Source organism: Rissa tridactyla, chromosome 3 (assembly GCF_028500815.1).
Source record: "Rissa tridactyla isolate bRisTri1 chromosome 3, bRisTri1.patW.cur.20221130, whole genome shotgun sequence".
Taxonomy (NCBI): Eukaryota; Metazoa; Chordata; class Aves; order Charadriiformes; family Laridae; genus Rissa; species Rissa tridactyla.
Window position 1 is genome coordinate 31,244,579 of NC_071468.1, and position 17,074 is coordinate 31,261,652.

Here is a 17,074-nt window from a genome sequence, read left to right on the forward strand (position 1 = left end):
TCTCCTGCTCCTGAGCTTTACTAAGTCTGTCACGCAGGCTGCCCAAGAACTGCTATCAGGCTTGCTACGACTTCTAGGTAACTGACCACGGCTGTCTTCCAAGCTCTTCCTTCTCTATTCCCTTCGACCAGTTGTGAACCAGTTGCCTTCCAGCACGGCCTCCCTTTTGTAACCAACCACCTGAAATTCTTGTGACATAAGCTTGTCTACCTCCCACTAGACTCCTATATATCTGGAACAAAATCATGCCAGCAAGCAGGACAACACATCTTTTTTCCCCCTGCCACCCTGGGGGCACTTGGCCCACAACCAATCCATGACTGCAGGCTGCCTACTGAAATAGCAGCTCTGTACCTGACATCCAAGCCTCTGATCCCGCAGTGACTCTACAGTTGTATGAGGCATCTGCTCTAGGGCAAACTTCACGCTGCTGCTCCCAGGGCCTGACTAAGGAAAGGCAGCCATGAAACCTTTCTGGCTTGCTGGAATGTGGAGGGGAAAAAACATTACTGCAACGTCAGCAGGTATCTGCCTTTCATTCCAAGTTACCTGACACCTCAACCAATATTTGTCATTGTTGCTCTTCACAGGGTTGTGTGTAGTGTCATTAGTTTGTACCCTGCAGCATTTATGGAGGGAAAGAGGCTGTATGGCCTCTTGAAGTTGAGCAAGGTTACGCAAGCACGTTATCCAGTTTGCTTTGTTCCTTGCATAGACCTAACATGGTAAGAAATGAGCACTTTGAGACAAAATTGTTTCATGATAGATTTCTCCTACAGCTCACAGCCATATGGAATTACTTTTAAAGGCCTAAAACAGCCCTGCTGCTCAGACTAGCAACTCACTGTCTCTCCACACACTTGGACCCATGCCCTAGTTCCACCTGAAGCCTTGCATGCCTGTCCTCCCCCTCCACCCTAACAACATGTATAGGAATGCAGCACATTCACCTGGGTTGAATCTGAGTTGCTACCAGCACAGGAGGCGGTATGCTTCCAAAGAGATCTCTTCAGTATCATTGTAGTAAGGACACATGCTATGACACCTCAACATCTGGCTGTTGACCTGGTCTTCAAGATTTCTTCCACCTTCTTGAACTGTACACATACTCCAGTTGCTGGTCTTCTGAGGTACACAGCCACCTGCTACTGCTGCAAGGTTATCCAGCCAAAGATTTCAGCCCTCTCATAAGAGATTGAAAGTTATTATTTCCTTGCAGCCTAAGGTGCAACCATATTGGAACACCTTGGAAATCAAAGAGACCTTGCCACCATTAAGTAGAAAAGTAGTTAGAAAAGAGAGAGAGTAAAATAAATAAATAAATAATCGGAAAAATGGAAAGTACAACAGAAAAAATGAAAGGTATTGAGGAAAATATTGTTAGATTGTGGAACAACAGAGTAACAGACTTCAGCGTGACTCTTGACAATGTCAAAAGGGCAGATGCCAGTCTGACTTTACACAGCATGGGAAGCATTTCAGTGTCACATAAGCTCTACACGTTTTGATTCCATTCTATCTATCAGTGCACCCCTGTGTCACCCATCCTTGCTGGGGGACTTCACAGCAGTATGGCCCCCTCAGTTGTTTGGATAGTTGTCACCACGGGCATACACTAGGAACAAATTTCTTTTGCATGAAACTAAACCAAAAGGTCTAATTTGCATAAAACAGCATGAGCTCCGCAATCCAAACCAGTACATGAGGACAATCAGGAGGATAGACTTAAAAAAATACATAATTGCTCCAAACTAACACACTGGTATAGATACAGCTTTTCAAGAGCAACTCATTGTTGACAATTATTGGAACCCGTCTGACTATCAAGTGATTCCCCCAAATCAGGTCTAAACTCTACAAATCTTTTCAACAATATATGCCTGTGATACTAAGCCCATGGGTGGAGCAGAGGAAGAACTGTGTAACTAAAAGTAACACAAATTATGTAATATTTGTGTAGATAAGGTATTCAAATTTAATGCCATCCCTATTCTGATAGCATCTCCCATTTAGCTCTCCACACCTAAGCCAGAACCAATTATTTTTTTCTCCCCTATGTAGTTATATTGGTTTATACCAGAGCTAAACACACTTCTTACATATTTTCCACCAGTCCTCCCTCCAGTCCCTGGAAATTTATACAAAGAATCCCACCTTACTTGGTTAGACTTGGGAACAGTAGATTCCAGAATGGGGAAGAAACCTGGAAACCTTCACCTAAGACAAAGCCTAACCTTTCTGTCTTTTCATGGCAGCTCTGATTCTTTTTTTCCTTCAGAAATTATCTCCCCAGATAATTTTAAGAGACCTCACGAAGTCTGCCTAACTTAAGGGAAACAAATGTGTACGTCTGAGGTAAGCCTAGCTTCAATACAACAAGATCTGAGTTATTGTGAAGCCATGCACTATGGATATATTTCATTACTGATCAAGGGATAAGGTTTCCACATCGGACAAGTGCAAGATAAACAGGCAATAAAATGCCAGGTCTGCAGTAACAGCTTCTCATCCACCGGCCTTCGACCACTAGAGGGCATCTGCATCCTAGACTAATTGTAACATGAAGAAAACTTATGTCAAGCTGATTAGGTTTTTTTCCTAGGTAACTCTTAAATTCTTGTATAGCATTAGTATAAACAAGACAGGCCAAGGAAAGGCATAGGTCTTCTCACTCTATGTGGTAAATGCAAGGCAAAAAGCCTCTAAAACCAGCATGTCAGTTGTTTGCTATAGCACCTTTAGGAAAGAGCCTTGAGTAGGAAACAAGTAAATAAGCTATTTGTTCCCCATCATCACTTCAACAGAAAGGGGGCGTTAAGTCTTACAGCTCGTCCTCTTAACCCAGCCTCCTGGAAACGAGATGCAATTCATGTGCAGTTAAGATGCCCATTAAAATGTAATTCTCATAACACATTCCTTCTCCCAGCGTTTCACAGAAATGATACGTGTTCCATCTTTGTGGAAGATGCAAGAAGCCACTCAGGAATAGCAATCTGAAATATAAACATAAAATATTCTGGGGTAACTAGTGGAAAATGACTAATTTATACATGCCCAGAAATTCAACAAGGCAATGACGGACTTATATTAGAAGTGCTGCTAGGAAGCAGACAGAAGGAACAATGTGAAATACTTGTACTTATGTTCACATTACGGTATGTTTGTTGGGACTTCAAAGCAATGGAGAAAAACTTTACATTGGAACATATTTACTCACCCAGGTTGTCCTCTGCTTCATGTCATGAGCTGCACCAGTTTGCCTGCAAGGTACCAGGTTTTGGGTTTTTTTTCTGGCTAAGCCTTTTCAATAATTAATTGGATCCATCTACAGCATTCTCTTGCACCCGGAAGATTCAAACCTTTGGAGTAACATGAGCAGGCAGAACTCTCTACCAAGGGGAAAATCAGTAACTCAAATTATTTTGCTCTCTGCAAATATAATTTACTATTTTTGAATATCAGCTATCTGTAAGAGAGTAGAAAAAAAATGGAATTCCACCTATTTGCTTTACTTCTTCCATTTAACAGTAACTCAGGCTAAGTTAAAACACTGAAACTTAACATCTGGGCATGTCTATGTTATTTCAAGAGGATTTTTCAAGTGGTGTGTGTTTCTGGAGGTCTGCCTGGGAGCTTTTCTCTTTAACATAAAGCTTACATCTCAACCTGAAGATATTAATGGCTTTTGCTGATCTTTGTTAGCAGATGGATCTAGTTAGCACCTGCTTTCTGATATGGTTGCTTCTTAAGACTGAGTCTGCAGTAGGCTAAACGGGAAGCTTGGGCTGCAGATTCTGTTACCTAAGTCAGAACACAGGAAAGGGGCTGTGCTAGGCCACAGGCAGTACATACACTCTGTTTAAAGCTCCACCTGTTCAGACCATTTCAGACAGCAGTAAGAATTTTCCTTGGAAAAGATTACTATAGCCAAGTATTGGCAAGGGCTTGTGGGCAAATGGTTATTTTGAATTATGTTTTTAAATTCTCATTTCTTGGGGCATATAGATGCAGAGGTTAGTATGAGTTCAAACAGGACACCAGGAAACAAAATGAAGTTTTGTCCTCATTACCAATTGACATGTTGAGATCATTATTATTTATTTTAACATGGCACAGTAAGATACAGAACAAGTAACCAGACACCTCTGCTGTTTTCCCAACAGCTTGAGGGATCTGCAAGGAAGATGCTCAGGCACTACCCTTTCCAGAAATCCATGGAAGACAAGAAGCTGGCAGACCCATAACACCACAACGTACCCAAACTTGTGCCTTATCTTAGTAACTTATTCACTGTCCCAACACAGACTTACTGCCACATGGTTTTCCAGTGTTCAATCCAACATGGCCTGAGGTTCCTTCAGCTTTGATCATCTGATACATTCAGTGAGAAGAATGCTTGGTTATAAGCCCATGAGTTGCATGCAGCCACCCGGTTAGATGCTGTCATCAAAACCTTGATCAACCTTTGGAGCAAAGCATCCAAAATCAATGCGTGATCCAGGAGAAAAAAAAAGGATACAGCTGCACTGACAGCAAGATTGGAAGCTGCTACTGCTAATTGGCAGAAGCAAACAGATGACTGCAAAAAAAAAAATATCCAGGGCTATGCCTAAATATCCCAAGCTGGTATTGATTCATCAAGTTCCTTTTTATTGACAAGAATAACTATGTGCATGAACTTCATCGCAACTCTGTTTTGTATTAAAACACCCACACTGCTTCAAAGCATATTATTAGCCCATGTGGGCTCAGAGATAGAGACATCTGACTGTGCTTTCATCTTTTCCAGCCTAAGGAGATATTCTCTCACTCTTACTTTTTCACCAGTTCATCTGAAGCCAAATATTCACATATATCCTCGTGTACATTACAAAGCAGATGGATGCCAATCATGCATCAAGTTACAATTCAACTTCAAAAGCAATACAATATTGACAGTATCACTTTGCCTCTGCTCTTTGCCGAGCTGTAATGTTACCTATCAGGTTTGTATAAAGTGTCTTCATCTCCAATAAACCTGACAGCAAGGAAAGTTCCAGAAACACCAGCCATGGATAAAACATTAACAGTTTGCCAGGAAGAAACTCAACACCCAGCTAAAGGCTAGGTTTTTACAACTATTATCTACATAAGCCTCTACAAAGCAGGTACCCTCTTCTGTTAACCTTTGAGCTTTACACCAAGGGCCCAGCATGCGGTATCTGTGTTTGTCATCAACATATTCTGCATATTCCAGCCATCCAAAACAGAGCTACTCTCAGGTTACCTCCACTTCAGCCATATTCAACAGCAGTAGTATCTTTTATATTTCCATTACTAGAGAGCAAAAAAATGTGTTTGCCAAACCCAGACTAACAACATACAGCTCCAGTAATTTAATCTGACAGTTTCCACGGTATGACGGCAATATCCTCTTGGACTTATCAAAAGATAAGCCAGACAGGAACACTTCTTCACAAAAAAGACAGCTTGCTGCTCATTGACTCCTATCATCTTTCAGCAGAAAGGATGCCTGTCTTCAAACAACCTTAAAACAGGGAATGTAGGCTATTAACAATAAAAGCAACTTCCTTCCACAGATATGAAGAATTTCCATCCGTTACCCAGACAAGTAAGTACACAAGCAACGCACGGGGATACTAAAAGCTGTGTCTTACATACCTATTTGCTCCTCTCTCAGAGCATACAGTCCAAATGCAAACTGTCTTCGTAATAGGACTGTGAAGCTTAGTGATGCCTAGCAGCAGTACACTTGCAGTTAATCACACTAAGTTAGAAGCAAAAAGACCAACTCAGACTTCAGCAGCCACAAGTACTTCTATGTGTCCAGACGTAGCAAACTGAATACAATCCACCAATAGAAGACTCATTACAGTGTTTTCAGTGAGCCTATTTCTACAGCTTTTTTTGGAAATAGATCAGATTAATACAAACAACCTAAACAGAAATAGTGTTCAAGGTATTAGAGCAGCACAATAACCACAACTATATGAAACATTATTTTTTCCCCTCCTTTAAAGCAGAAAGGAATTATGAATATTCCATGCATAGAAAACAGACCACTATGAAGCATACAAAAAAAAAGTGATGTAAAACAACAACCTCGTATCAATCAACACAAAAGAGACCAGAGAAGCACTCCCTGCAGCGATATTTTAAGTTAGATTAAAGCAGGTATTTCTCTAGTGTTTGGGAATCACAAAATGCCAGTCAACCAAAAAGGAAAAAGATAAGAGGTGATATGCCGTGTTGTACCCTACTATGAAATCAGGAACGGGTATTACTGTCAGATAAAAGGGGGTGGGGGGAGAACATACAAAATATTCCTCAAACGGTGTAATGTTTTATATGCCCCTAAACAGCTCGTTTGAGAATGATCCTGTTACTTCCCAGCACATTAACACTGTACTATTTAGCAGCATTTTTGGCTTTTATGGACAAAAAGTTTACATGGAAAGAACTTATTAGCAATTAGACCACTAGAGATTTCCACAGAAAGAGGAGTTAATTGTATCCAAGTATCATTAGATTCGGGTTCCCTTTTCTATCTCTTCCAGAATAAACAATAGGAAAAATATGAAAGATCTACATTAACATTGTAAGCATAAGCTGAAGTGGTGCGGAGAGTTCTGTTATGTATCTGATGCTCCTGACTTGCTTTTAGTATGGAATATCAATTGTATTTGTAGGGATAAGTTTATTAAATCATGTATTTTTTCTGCAATATAGGACGATGAGGGATGTTAGCAGATGTCCCAACTCCCCAGAAGTCAAAACAGCATTCAAATCCTTCGCAAGTGATTACTGCTATATAAAAACAGCAATCCTTCAGAATACCACCACCAGATCTGGCTTTCTAGTGCCATAAAACAAACTAGAAATTTCCTATTTCTTTAGCACACATAAGAAGGCCTGAAGACTTTATTTTCCTTTTGACATAGCATCTGTAATACAAGCGAGCATCTTGGGTACTCACATAACATACAGCTTTACACCTGGACATTTCATGATACAGAAGACATTGTTCCAGAAACTAAGGAAAAAATGGAAAAGTGTTAATCCAGATGTTTGGTAACATGATGCTTCTTATAATAGAGGCTGGCACTTCATAAAACCCAGCATTTTCAAAACTTGTAAAACTAACCCTCAAGTAAGCAATGACTTAGAGCAGGAAGTTACCCTGTCAAGGGCTTATAGAATAGATTTCATCAATTATCTTGTCACAAACTGAAGTTACTCTCACTTACATAGCGCTCGTCACTGAATTTCAAGAACAAGTGTCTTTGAGCAGTATCAGAAGAATTCCGCCCTACTTCTACATTTTATGTATTGAAACTCTGGTGCTTGCTTCAAGGTGGGGTAAATTAAGCCATTGTTCAAACACACAGACCAAACCAATATAAATCAGGAACAGATATATATGCTGTAAGTTTGTTTGTTTTTTTCTTTTAAAAAAAAAACAAACAAACTCCACACTTCTTGAGTAACAGTAAGGTATGTTAAAATAACAAGTCAGACTTCATTCAAATGAATTAGACAACTTTTACTAAATGAAAAAACCTACATTTAAAATATGCATTTAAAACAAAATGGAATTAGAAAAGAGACTTAAATCCATTTTAAAGAACTTGCTCACTGTGTCAGAAATCAATATATCTCTTGCATTATATAATGTGCCAGTTCATAAAATGTAAGTTACCAGAATCTGCAATTTAACATTTTCAAAGACAATACTGAAGTCAAGAGTTTTACGTCTACTGATGAACATTTAGAATGGTATAAATCTGAAGCCTTCCCCCAAAGAATCTTACAAATTTGACAATATTCAATAAACACTTTTGCAGTTATATCCAATAAGTATTGCATCCTAAAGCATCACAAATCTGTGCCTTTCATTTATTCTACTAGAAATTTTGTATCTTCTCTGTATCTTGCCATTTACCAATGTTAACTCTTTTAAGAAAGGAGAAAACTGAAAAGAAATACTGCATAACTCTTGATCATGTACAGAAATTATTGCTACTATAGTACACTACAAAGCATAAGTCTATACAATAGTATATGAAATTTGATCATGAAAATCCAAAGGATATAATCTTTAGTGACATAAGCCTTATAATCATGTTGGACATTCCTATAGCATTTTCAGATCACCACTCGCTAGCTAGCCTACTGTCCACTGATGAACATCCATTTAAACACACCCTCTTCTGAAAAAGAATGTCAGCTTTCAAAGGCTTAGCAAATAAGGATCTTCATGTGCTGTGGAACTATGTAAGATGAATTTTGATGCAGGTAGGGAGTTACCTGGAAGCTAAGCATGCCAAAGGTGTTTCATGCTAATAAAACTAAAGCCAAGGTACCACATAATCAAGTTACCAACTAATAGGCAACACCATTTTTGTCCTAAGTTAAATGAAGTGCCATAGCACAGTGTAACATCAATAATTTAAAATAGTGTAGTGCACAAATTCATTGTGTGGCAGTTTAAGTTAAAATGTCAAGACAGGTTTTTCTGTCTCAATTTATGTTGGCTGTCAAGCTGTCCAGTCTGGGCATTTTGGACTTAGTTTGCCTTTTAATAACTACCGTACTATAAACTTTGCATTATAATGGGGCACACATTTGGGCGGAATTATTATGAACAGGGGGCTTGGGGGGAGGATAAGAGACCAATGGCTGTTCTAAAAAGCCCCTTCCTTATTTCAATTTCAAAGAGAGAGCCGGGAAATAAGACTAGATACCATATTCGCATCATTCTAGCTACAAAATAATCAAAGTAAAAGCAATCAAGCAACAATAAGACCACATTACACAAATGGAACATCATGCTCTCATCTGGTTTAACTATTACATCAAGTTTTAACTGGGATGTTGGTCAACTTTAAAAACCGTGGTAAATGTGAATATGTAGTTGCAATAGTTTTTTCCTAATATTTTTTTACTCTATGCTGGATATTAGAACTTGGAGCTATACTTGTTACAATACAGTGTTGCACATCTTTCTCCTAGAAAAAATTAATAAAGATCCTTTACCCGTCTCTTTAAGTTAAACGTGTGACATCATAAAGGGTGTCAAATGGCTGGATGGTTTTACAGTGCACACTTATTATTTACTGTAATATGGAGTTTTGTCCTTGACAGATCTGATGGTGTTTCTACATTATTCCTTTCTTCACCTCTTCTTCGGTGGATTAGCTGTGCGAGGTGGAGTGACTGGACGCCCAGAATTCAGTCCACCATACTGGTACTTGGCTTTCTTTTCAGATGGTTTCAATATCTTTGAGAAAATAAAGCAGTTCTTTTTAGTCAGTGACGACTCAGAACACTTCAAATACTGTTAAATGAACATGACATCTCATTCAGCAGGAACAGGAGAGGTGAGGGTGGGGAGGAAATCACATCACAATCCTACAAATTTATTAGTCCCATATACAACAATACTACTACTTCTAAATCCTTCTATTTCTACTACTACATTGGGCTGGGAAGGAGAAAGAAAAGGGGCTGAAAACATGTCCAGGAAGGAGTAGGGATTAAAATCTGTTCAGAGTAACCAGACTAAAAGGGTCCCAATAGGCCATTAGTCTGCATAACTAGGTACTCCGATCACTAGGTACAACTGAAAAGAATCACCCAATTAAACTCTGAAATAAGCATCCGAATAAATGGAATAACTCAATATGCAGGAATTTGGAAAATAGCAAATCCCACACGGTTCTCTGGAGAACAGCTGGTTTGCAGTTCTAACTGGCCACAAACACCAGCCTGCTCTGCAGTCCTTTCTGTAACTCAAGTATATTACCCTAGACTAACCATAAGCACGTCAACAGGCAGACTCAGTCCATATAGTCCAACACCTAAAGTAATACTTAATGTCCAAATATATCATACCTGAAAGGAACACATCAGAGTTTCATCCACACTCATCATGCCCCCTGCGTTGTCAAACTCTCCACAATAATTTGGAGCTGAGAATAGGGTGACCAACTGCCGTTTAGCAAAGAATTCGTATCCATCTTCAACCACCTGTCAACACCAGAGAAATCAATACAGCTCACGTTAAAAACAAAAAAAAAAAACCAAACAAATTTTGAAGAAAAAAGCCAGTCTTTAGGCAAACAGGACTTATATTAAAGAGATGACAAGAACTCATCAAAAAGGTATTTTATGTCTTGGCTTTCAGACAGGACAAGTTCAGTCATTTTGTCTTAACTGGACACTGAATGCCAAATCAGGTAGCTTAACCTGTCCGATACTTCGAATGTTAAATATGCATAAGCTTGACTGTTCAATATTTTCATACTTTAAGTCCAATTATGCACTGCCAGTTTAAGGATTCCCAGAATTTTATGGTTTATACATGGAATTTGAATATTTGACCTACTAGTTTGGAACGCACAAGGTTTAGATACCACCTTCATTGCAACCGTAAGAGTACAGTTTAAGTCACACTAGTGTTGATCATACAAACCTCAAGTGTAGGCTTTTTTATAATTTTGATGCTCTAAAAACAAAGTGGTTCTGCCATATTTTCTCTAAGAGCATAATTCACCTTTGAAATGCAAGTAGCATGATGCATCAGTTAAGGATGTTCCCTCTTCCCCAAAATAAAAGCCTCACCTTATAATGCAGTGAAACTAGTGCACCAACTGCTCACTTTGATCCAATCACCACAGTCAGATGTCATACTTTTATAACTATTACTTTTATAACTAACTGAAGTGACTACGTGAATACAGGAAATTGGTACCAATCTTGATCAGCAATTAAGCAATCTTAATATCCATTCCACACACTGACCAATCTTCTCTAATGTTTTAGCAGTAAAATTGCAAGAAGAAATATTTAAATGTTCTGATATTATATCCAAGCCTAACAGTGACACAGAATAAAAAGCCTATTTTTCTTTCACAGCAGGAGACAGCTTTTAAAATTGACTAAATAATGAAACCGAAATGTTATACAGGAAATTGAAACCTAATGTCCACCTAACTAGGACACTTGCTTAAAGTAACTTAAGAAAAACTGCAGAAAAGTGTGCTTAAAGATTGATGATGCCAAAAATAACCTTCCTTTCTGCACATTTCAGTCAGACAATCTATTGTAAAGTACTCTAGATTGCTGAACCAAAAGGGAGGCAATGGTGAAAGCTTTTATGTTCAGACTTGTTTGCAGAAACATTCAAAATACACTTAATACTTCCATGAAGTGACACAGAGATAGTTTAAGCCACAACTACAAGGGAACTGACTACTACTGAAATGGAAGAACTCTGAAACTTCAGTGTAAATCTCGAATTCAAGTCACTTTGCCACTTTAAACCTGGACAATTTACCCGTAATGTTCATATAAAACAGTCTAACAATAAATAGACATTACAAAAGATCAGTGGGGGAAATCTAGTGTTAGTATTTTACTTCACTGACTAATGTTAGACACTCAGTTCAATACGAGTCAATAGAAGGACACAGCCTTATAGTCCCTTTATTAGGAAGATCTTTCTTTCCTAAAAGTAACACAATGCAAACTAAGTTTCAAATATGTCGTACTGATAAGCAGCACCAAAGAGGCAGAAAGTCTAGAAGGAGAGGTTCTAAGAAGCAACAGCGGCATAGTTCATACCTGGTGAGCTCGACAGATCAAATCCAGATCATGACGATTCAGAAATTTACTGACCACATCAGCACCAAACGTGAAAGAGACCCCACGATCATTTTCACCCCAACCTTGCACATCTTTGTCTGGGTCAGACCACAGCAGGTCACACAGCAAGCCTTTGAAAGACAATACAAGTGAAGATGCTAGTCTTAGGAGGTATCATTCTACAATGTAAAATACTTTTATTGTAATTACCAGAGCAGCTCTCCTAAAGCAAATAAGCCTTAGCAGCAAATACAGCGATATTTAAACTGCAACTCAGACAAAAGATACGGTCTGTGTATGTCTGGAGACTTTTCCCCCCTCACCACTGATAGTACCTTGAAATATTCAGCATGTTTACAGTTGGCATTTGAGAAGTTTAAAAATGCTGCAGTGGGTGCATTTTAGAAGGCAACCATCTATTTCACAGCTCACCAAGAAAGCTTAGTTTGAAAGCTGCAGCAAATTAGAAAATCCTATGCAAGGCCAGTCATTAATACAGCAAATAAATTTGTACCACAACCTCCTGAACATGGGTCAGCTTTGATTCTTACGTTTCTTACCATACATGAAGAACCTTACAAATCAAAATTTAACATTGCAAAATTCTGATATATTGTTTCAGGTAGCACTTTCAGTTTGCTTGGACTATTGTTGACTTTTTAAAAGGCCTCGTGCCAACTAGTCTGGAATCTAAATTAGAACAATAACCTCTTTGTTGTTTTAGCACTAGTCAAGATCTTTTTTCCGCTACCAACAAAAGGTCAGCTAACTCTGGAGTTAGAACTGGGTACAAAGAAAATTCTCTAGATCAACTGCAATGCCTTTGGACAATAGAACTTTCAAAGCGTTTTCACATGAGAAAGAACCAGGCCAATTCAAACACACCACAAACAAAAAGCATTCAAAATGTATTTCATAGTTTTCCATGAAATTGTACTTTCTTTACCTGTGATGACTAACTCTTAAACATTTAAATGCTTAAAAGTATTCTTCACAATCTTGAAAGAGATGTCAGCAGGCGCCTTTATCTGGCACTCAGAAGTTCTGATTTACAATTACATCTGGTTGTTTGCTAAACAAAATACTGAAGACACTATTTCTTAATTAACAGATCCTTCAAGTTGTAATCAAGCAAAACTAATGTCTGAAACCTATTATACAACTAGATAATTTTGTATTTACAGCTATCAAATGGTCTGGTACCAGTCACAGTTCTTCTCTAGCAGAGGCTAAAATTTTATTTGCTTTTAGAAGATGAAGAACAGAGCAAGTACAACTGCATTTTAGATAAAATATCTACCTAGAAATAAACTACTGAATACAGACAGCATATGACAAGAAAGTCAACTGAAATTTAGTTCTATATTGAATAACATGTTTTTCAAAACAGAATAGTTGCACTGCAGCCCTAATGGTTTCTTATCATGGATTTTCAACAAGTGACAGAAGCCACCTAGGAAGCGCTTCCTCTTCTATCCCAAAATCAAATAATCTTTAGGGTTATACACAGCAATAGGCAAATCTGTCCTATAACCTTTAGCAGTGGCATAACAGAACCCTGCAACAAGTTTGTCTAAACTAAACTATGTTGCCCAGGTAGACTTATATTTTAATATGCAACATCTACCGTTACAATAGCCTAGGTTGACCAGGAGCATCCCATGGCACAGCTGATATGAGACATTCAAGATTACACAGAAGAGGGAGTTACAGTTTCCTAATAAGCAAATGGTTGGCAATGCTGACCAAAATACATCATTTATACCTTGGTCTCACAGAAAGCAAATACCTTAACAGTTACCAGAGGCAAGTGATTTAAGTTGGAATACAAAGTCAGATTTGAACAAACAGCTCCCCAAACCCATAGAAATGCCAAAGTTAAGAGGTCTTCAAATTGCGGTTGAAGTTGAAAAGGCTTTTTTTCCACCAGGCTAGAAGAAACAATCATTGCAATACAATCTTTTCAGCACAAGCCATACGAACATCTACCAAAAATGTCTGTGTATCAACACAAACATTCACCAAGTGACATCCTCCACAAAGGGATAGCTTTTAAGGACTTGTAACTTTCACAGAAGTGAGACCACTTCAGTTTATTTTACATTTTTCCACAAGATTTACTTTAATTCTGTAATGTTCGTTGCCTTAAGTAGGTCCAAAAGACCAAGACCTTCTATGTCACTGTACCACATGTACACATGCCTCTGATGGGACATTTCATTCTACCTCTGCTGGTAAACATCCACCTATTGCCTCTGAAAGCAAAATTAAGACTGCAGATGACCCTGTAGATCAAAACCCTTTTTTTTTTTTAAATCTCTGTATTTATTTTTAGGAGGTACTAAGAATACATATGATTTCAGTGGAGTGTCCATGGAAACCAGAACTACATTCTGCTAGGGCATTCCTGAAGCGGGGGTGGTTCAAGCAGTAGTACTAGCCTGTTGAACAGAACTACGTTTTTCTGAGAGATCTGATAAATGCAAAGATTGACTCGTTTTGTACTGACATTTATTTGGTTATGCATTGGGTGAATTATAAGTAGCATAAAAGGAAGAACAATGTAGTAATTTATACTACAGAAACACTACCAGTCTAGTAATGCTTCTCAGCATCAAGTATGTATACACCAGCTCACACAGAAATGTTGTTGTTTAAGGGACAGTCGATATATTCATATCCGTCCCTGAATTACTCTTATGCATCAGCACTGAGGAACATTACAGGAAGTAGAATTCTTCTATTCCAAGGTTTAACTGTAATTGTAATTTGTGTTTCAAAAAGAGGTTTAGATGCAATATCTCCTCTGAAAGTTAATTTCAGACCACTATTGGAAATCAACACTTTAAAAAATCTCCCATTGTACTGCTTGACAGTTCCACTAGTAACAGAATTTGAAATAAATGGGACACTGAAGAAGATGATTAATTAAACCATTCAAAATAATATTGTACAGAAAGCACCGGCAATTTGCATCCAACACCTATATACAAAGCATTAACGTACTAGTAGAAGAAAGTTTCAGGACTAACACATTGATACAACTAATTGAAAACCCAATCGCAGTGAAGTAGGAGCTACACTTTACAAATTTAGAGGAAGGACACATAGCCCCAAGTAGAGAGAAGCCCAAATACTTTAAATAATACTCGGCAAGCTTTAAACAGTTGTGTTCTTTGATAGACTAAAAGGTTTGGTGTGCCTAACCAAGGCAAGAAAAAGAACTGCTTAATTTCATTTATCTTTTATTAGATTTCTAAGTTTGTTTTAAGGCAAACTTGTGGATAATGTATCCGGACTTGGACAACGTATCCTAATTTGTTATGAGAAGCAGTAACAACCTGGGCAATAGCCTCTAACATATCAGCTAACTTAGCCATCACGAGGAACAAGACTGTCACCCTATACAGACATCAAGGAATACTGTACTGTGAACAGAGGTTGTGTTAAGTCACTGCATTGCCTGTACAGAAATTAAACCTGTTTCATCATTAAGACCTATTCAGAGTAAATTCCATGTCACTCACCTGTGTCAGGAACATCTGTAGGTCTCATAATTCTCCGGATCTGCTCCATTGACTGGAGATCTGGAGACAGGCCTGTAAGTACAAGAAAACTAGTGACTTATCTACATATTTTACCTGTAAAAAGGATTCCACAGAACACACAATTAGAGGTTCAAAGTCATACAGCATCCATTGTTTCCACTGTAATATAAAGAAAAGACATTTGCTGTAAGACAATTAAGTTCCTGAACAGAAGGGCAGAGTATAACACAATGAAATTAGCAAGGGGTTTTATTAGTTTTCCTACCATCCTTTTAGCCACACAGCACAGAACTCTACAGTTAAGTGTGTTCTCTTAAACAGCTTACTAGAGAGAACCAGTGAAAGACAGCATTCCCATTACCTAACACAATTAAACTGGTGCAGAAGACCTTCTTTATAACCACCTTATGAAAGCTAAAGGAAAATCCCCTACCCAGCTTTAAAAGATCACAAGCCAAAGCAGTCTGCAGGTGTGACTGGAATCATAACTGACATCACTGTATTTCAGTGCTTTACCATACACCAGCTGAGCAGCAGTCACTGGATGCTGTTCAGCTGCAACAGATAAGGAGCACAAAGGTGGTCATCTACTATAGCTCAGATGCTTAGTAATTTATATAACCATTGCACCTTGATTACTCAAAAAGCCATTTATCACAAAGACACAGCTCTTTTTGTATACTTTTGCCATATTAACATGTAATTACAGCCAAAGCAGGGGATTCCAAAGCCACCCTTTGAACAGTTTAAGTAGACACGCCAGAGCTTTTCTACGCAAGGCATACAGGCATGAAAGAGCACCTACTAGATGCTCTAGCACCTTGACATGTCCTTAAATAAGGGTCCTAAGTGACTTAAATGACACAGGCCAAGATCACTTAATTTTAAAAGTTGCATATTTGGAAACAGAACACAAAGACCTAATTTGTGATGAAATGTATTCCATATTAACAAGCCATATCCATTTGACTCAGCCCAGAACTTTGAACATGACAGAAGAAAACCTGTCACTGGAAAGGAGTCACCACAAAGTAATTTCAGCTGACATCAGTTTGCACAGTTGCAACGTACATGTTACAGGAACAATGACTCCAATGCATTTTATATAAAGACTTGAGGAACTTTTCTTCAAGTATTAAGATTTTAGATTATTTTTATTGAAGCAGTCTTATGATAAAAGCCTATCCTCATCGGCTTGCTAAAGCTGTCTTCACAATATTATCTTGAGGTTGTGAAGGATGGCAGAAATCTTACATTAAATAGCATACCAAAGGAGTTTTAGTCAAGTCTACTTACACAACAACACAGGGATACTAATATAAATTCAAGTAGATAATCAGCTTTTAAACTTTGACCAACATACCATTCCCCAGATCTGATCTATTTGCATGCAGATTACATTAGCACAAAGGCATGTGGATTCTACTCAGCACCACACCCTGAGACAGTAATGGACAATCTCTGTGAAATAAGCACAACCAGTCTGTGACCTTCTATGAGGTTACAGCTCTTAGCATTTCAGGTTGCACCCAAAGCACTAAGTTCTTTATAAAATATTGTTATTACAAACCGTGTCTCAACCCTGTAGCTGTTAATTTTTGTGCTATTTTACATCACTGTAAAATAGCAAAACCCCACAAAACTGCCTGCGTGTTTGCAGACCTCTTTGTAACCACCTAAGAGGTCTCTTCCCAAATATCTTCCTAACTCTCCCTGCACAAAAAGGAATAGCTAATGTCTCAAATTCAGACCTACAGACAAAAGTTGTACATGATCAGCATTAAATGAAGGAAGTAATAATTCAAATACAGGCCACTAAAGCTCACTGTCAAGCTGCTGCCACTACAGCAATTGCTGCAACCTACTGTGTACTGAAAGAA

At 38.3% G+C, this 17,074-nt stretch overlaps 1 protein-coding gene across 1 annotated transcript in view; it reads right to left on the reverse strand.

Moving 5' to 3' along the window:
- Positions 1–6,903: 6,903 nt before the first annotated feature.
- PPP1CB (protein phosphatase 1 catalytic subunit beta) overlaps positions 6,904–17,074 on the reverse strand; it is a 30,174-nt gene continuing 20,003 nt past the window's right edge. Inside the window, exons 5-8 of the mRNA XM_054195523.1 lie at positions 15,174–15,245; positions 11,626–11,777; positions 9,895–10,029; positions 6,904–9,280 (exon numbers count right to left, since the gene is read on the reverse strand). Of these exons, the coding sequence (XP_054051498.1) occupies positions 9,176–9,280; positions 9,895–10,029; positions 11,626–11,777; positions 15,174–15,245 (464 nt within the window). The 3' untranslated portion in view covers positions 6,904–9,175. The remainder of the gene's footprint in view (positions 9,281–9,894; positions 10,030–11,625; positions 11,778–15,173; positions 15,246–17,074) is intronic.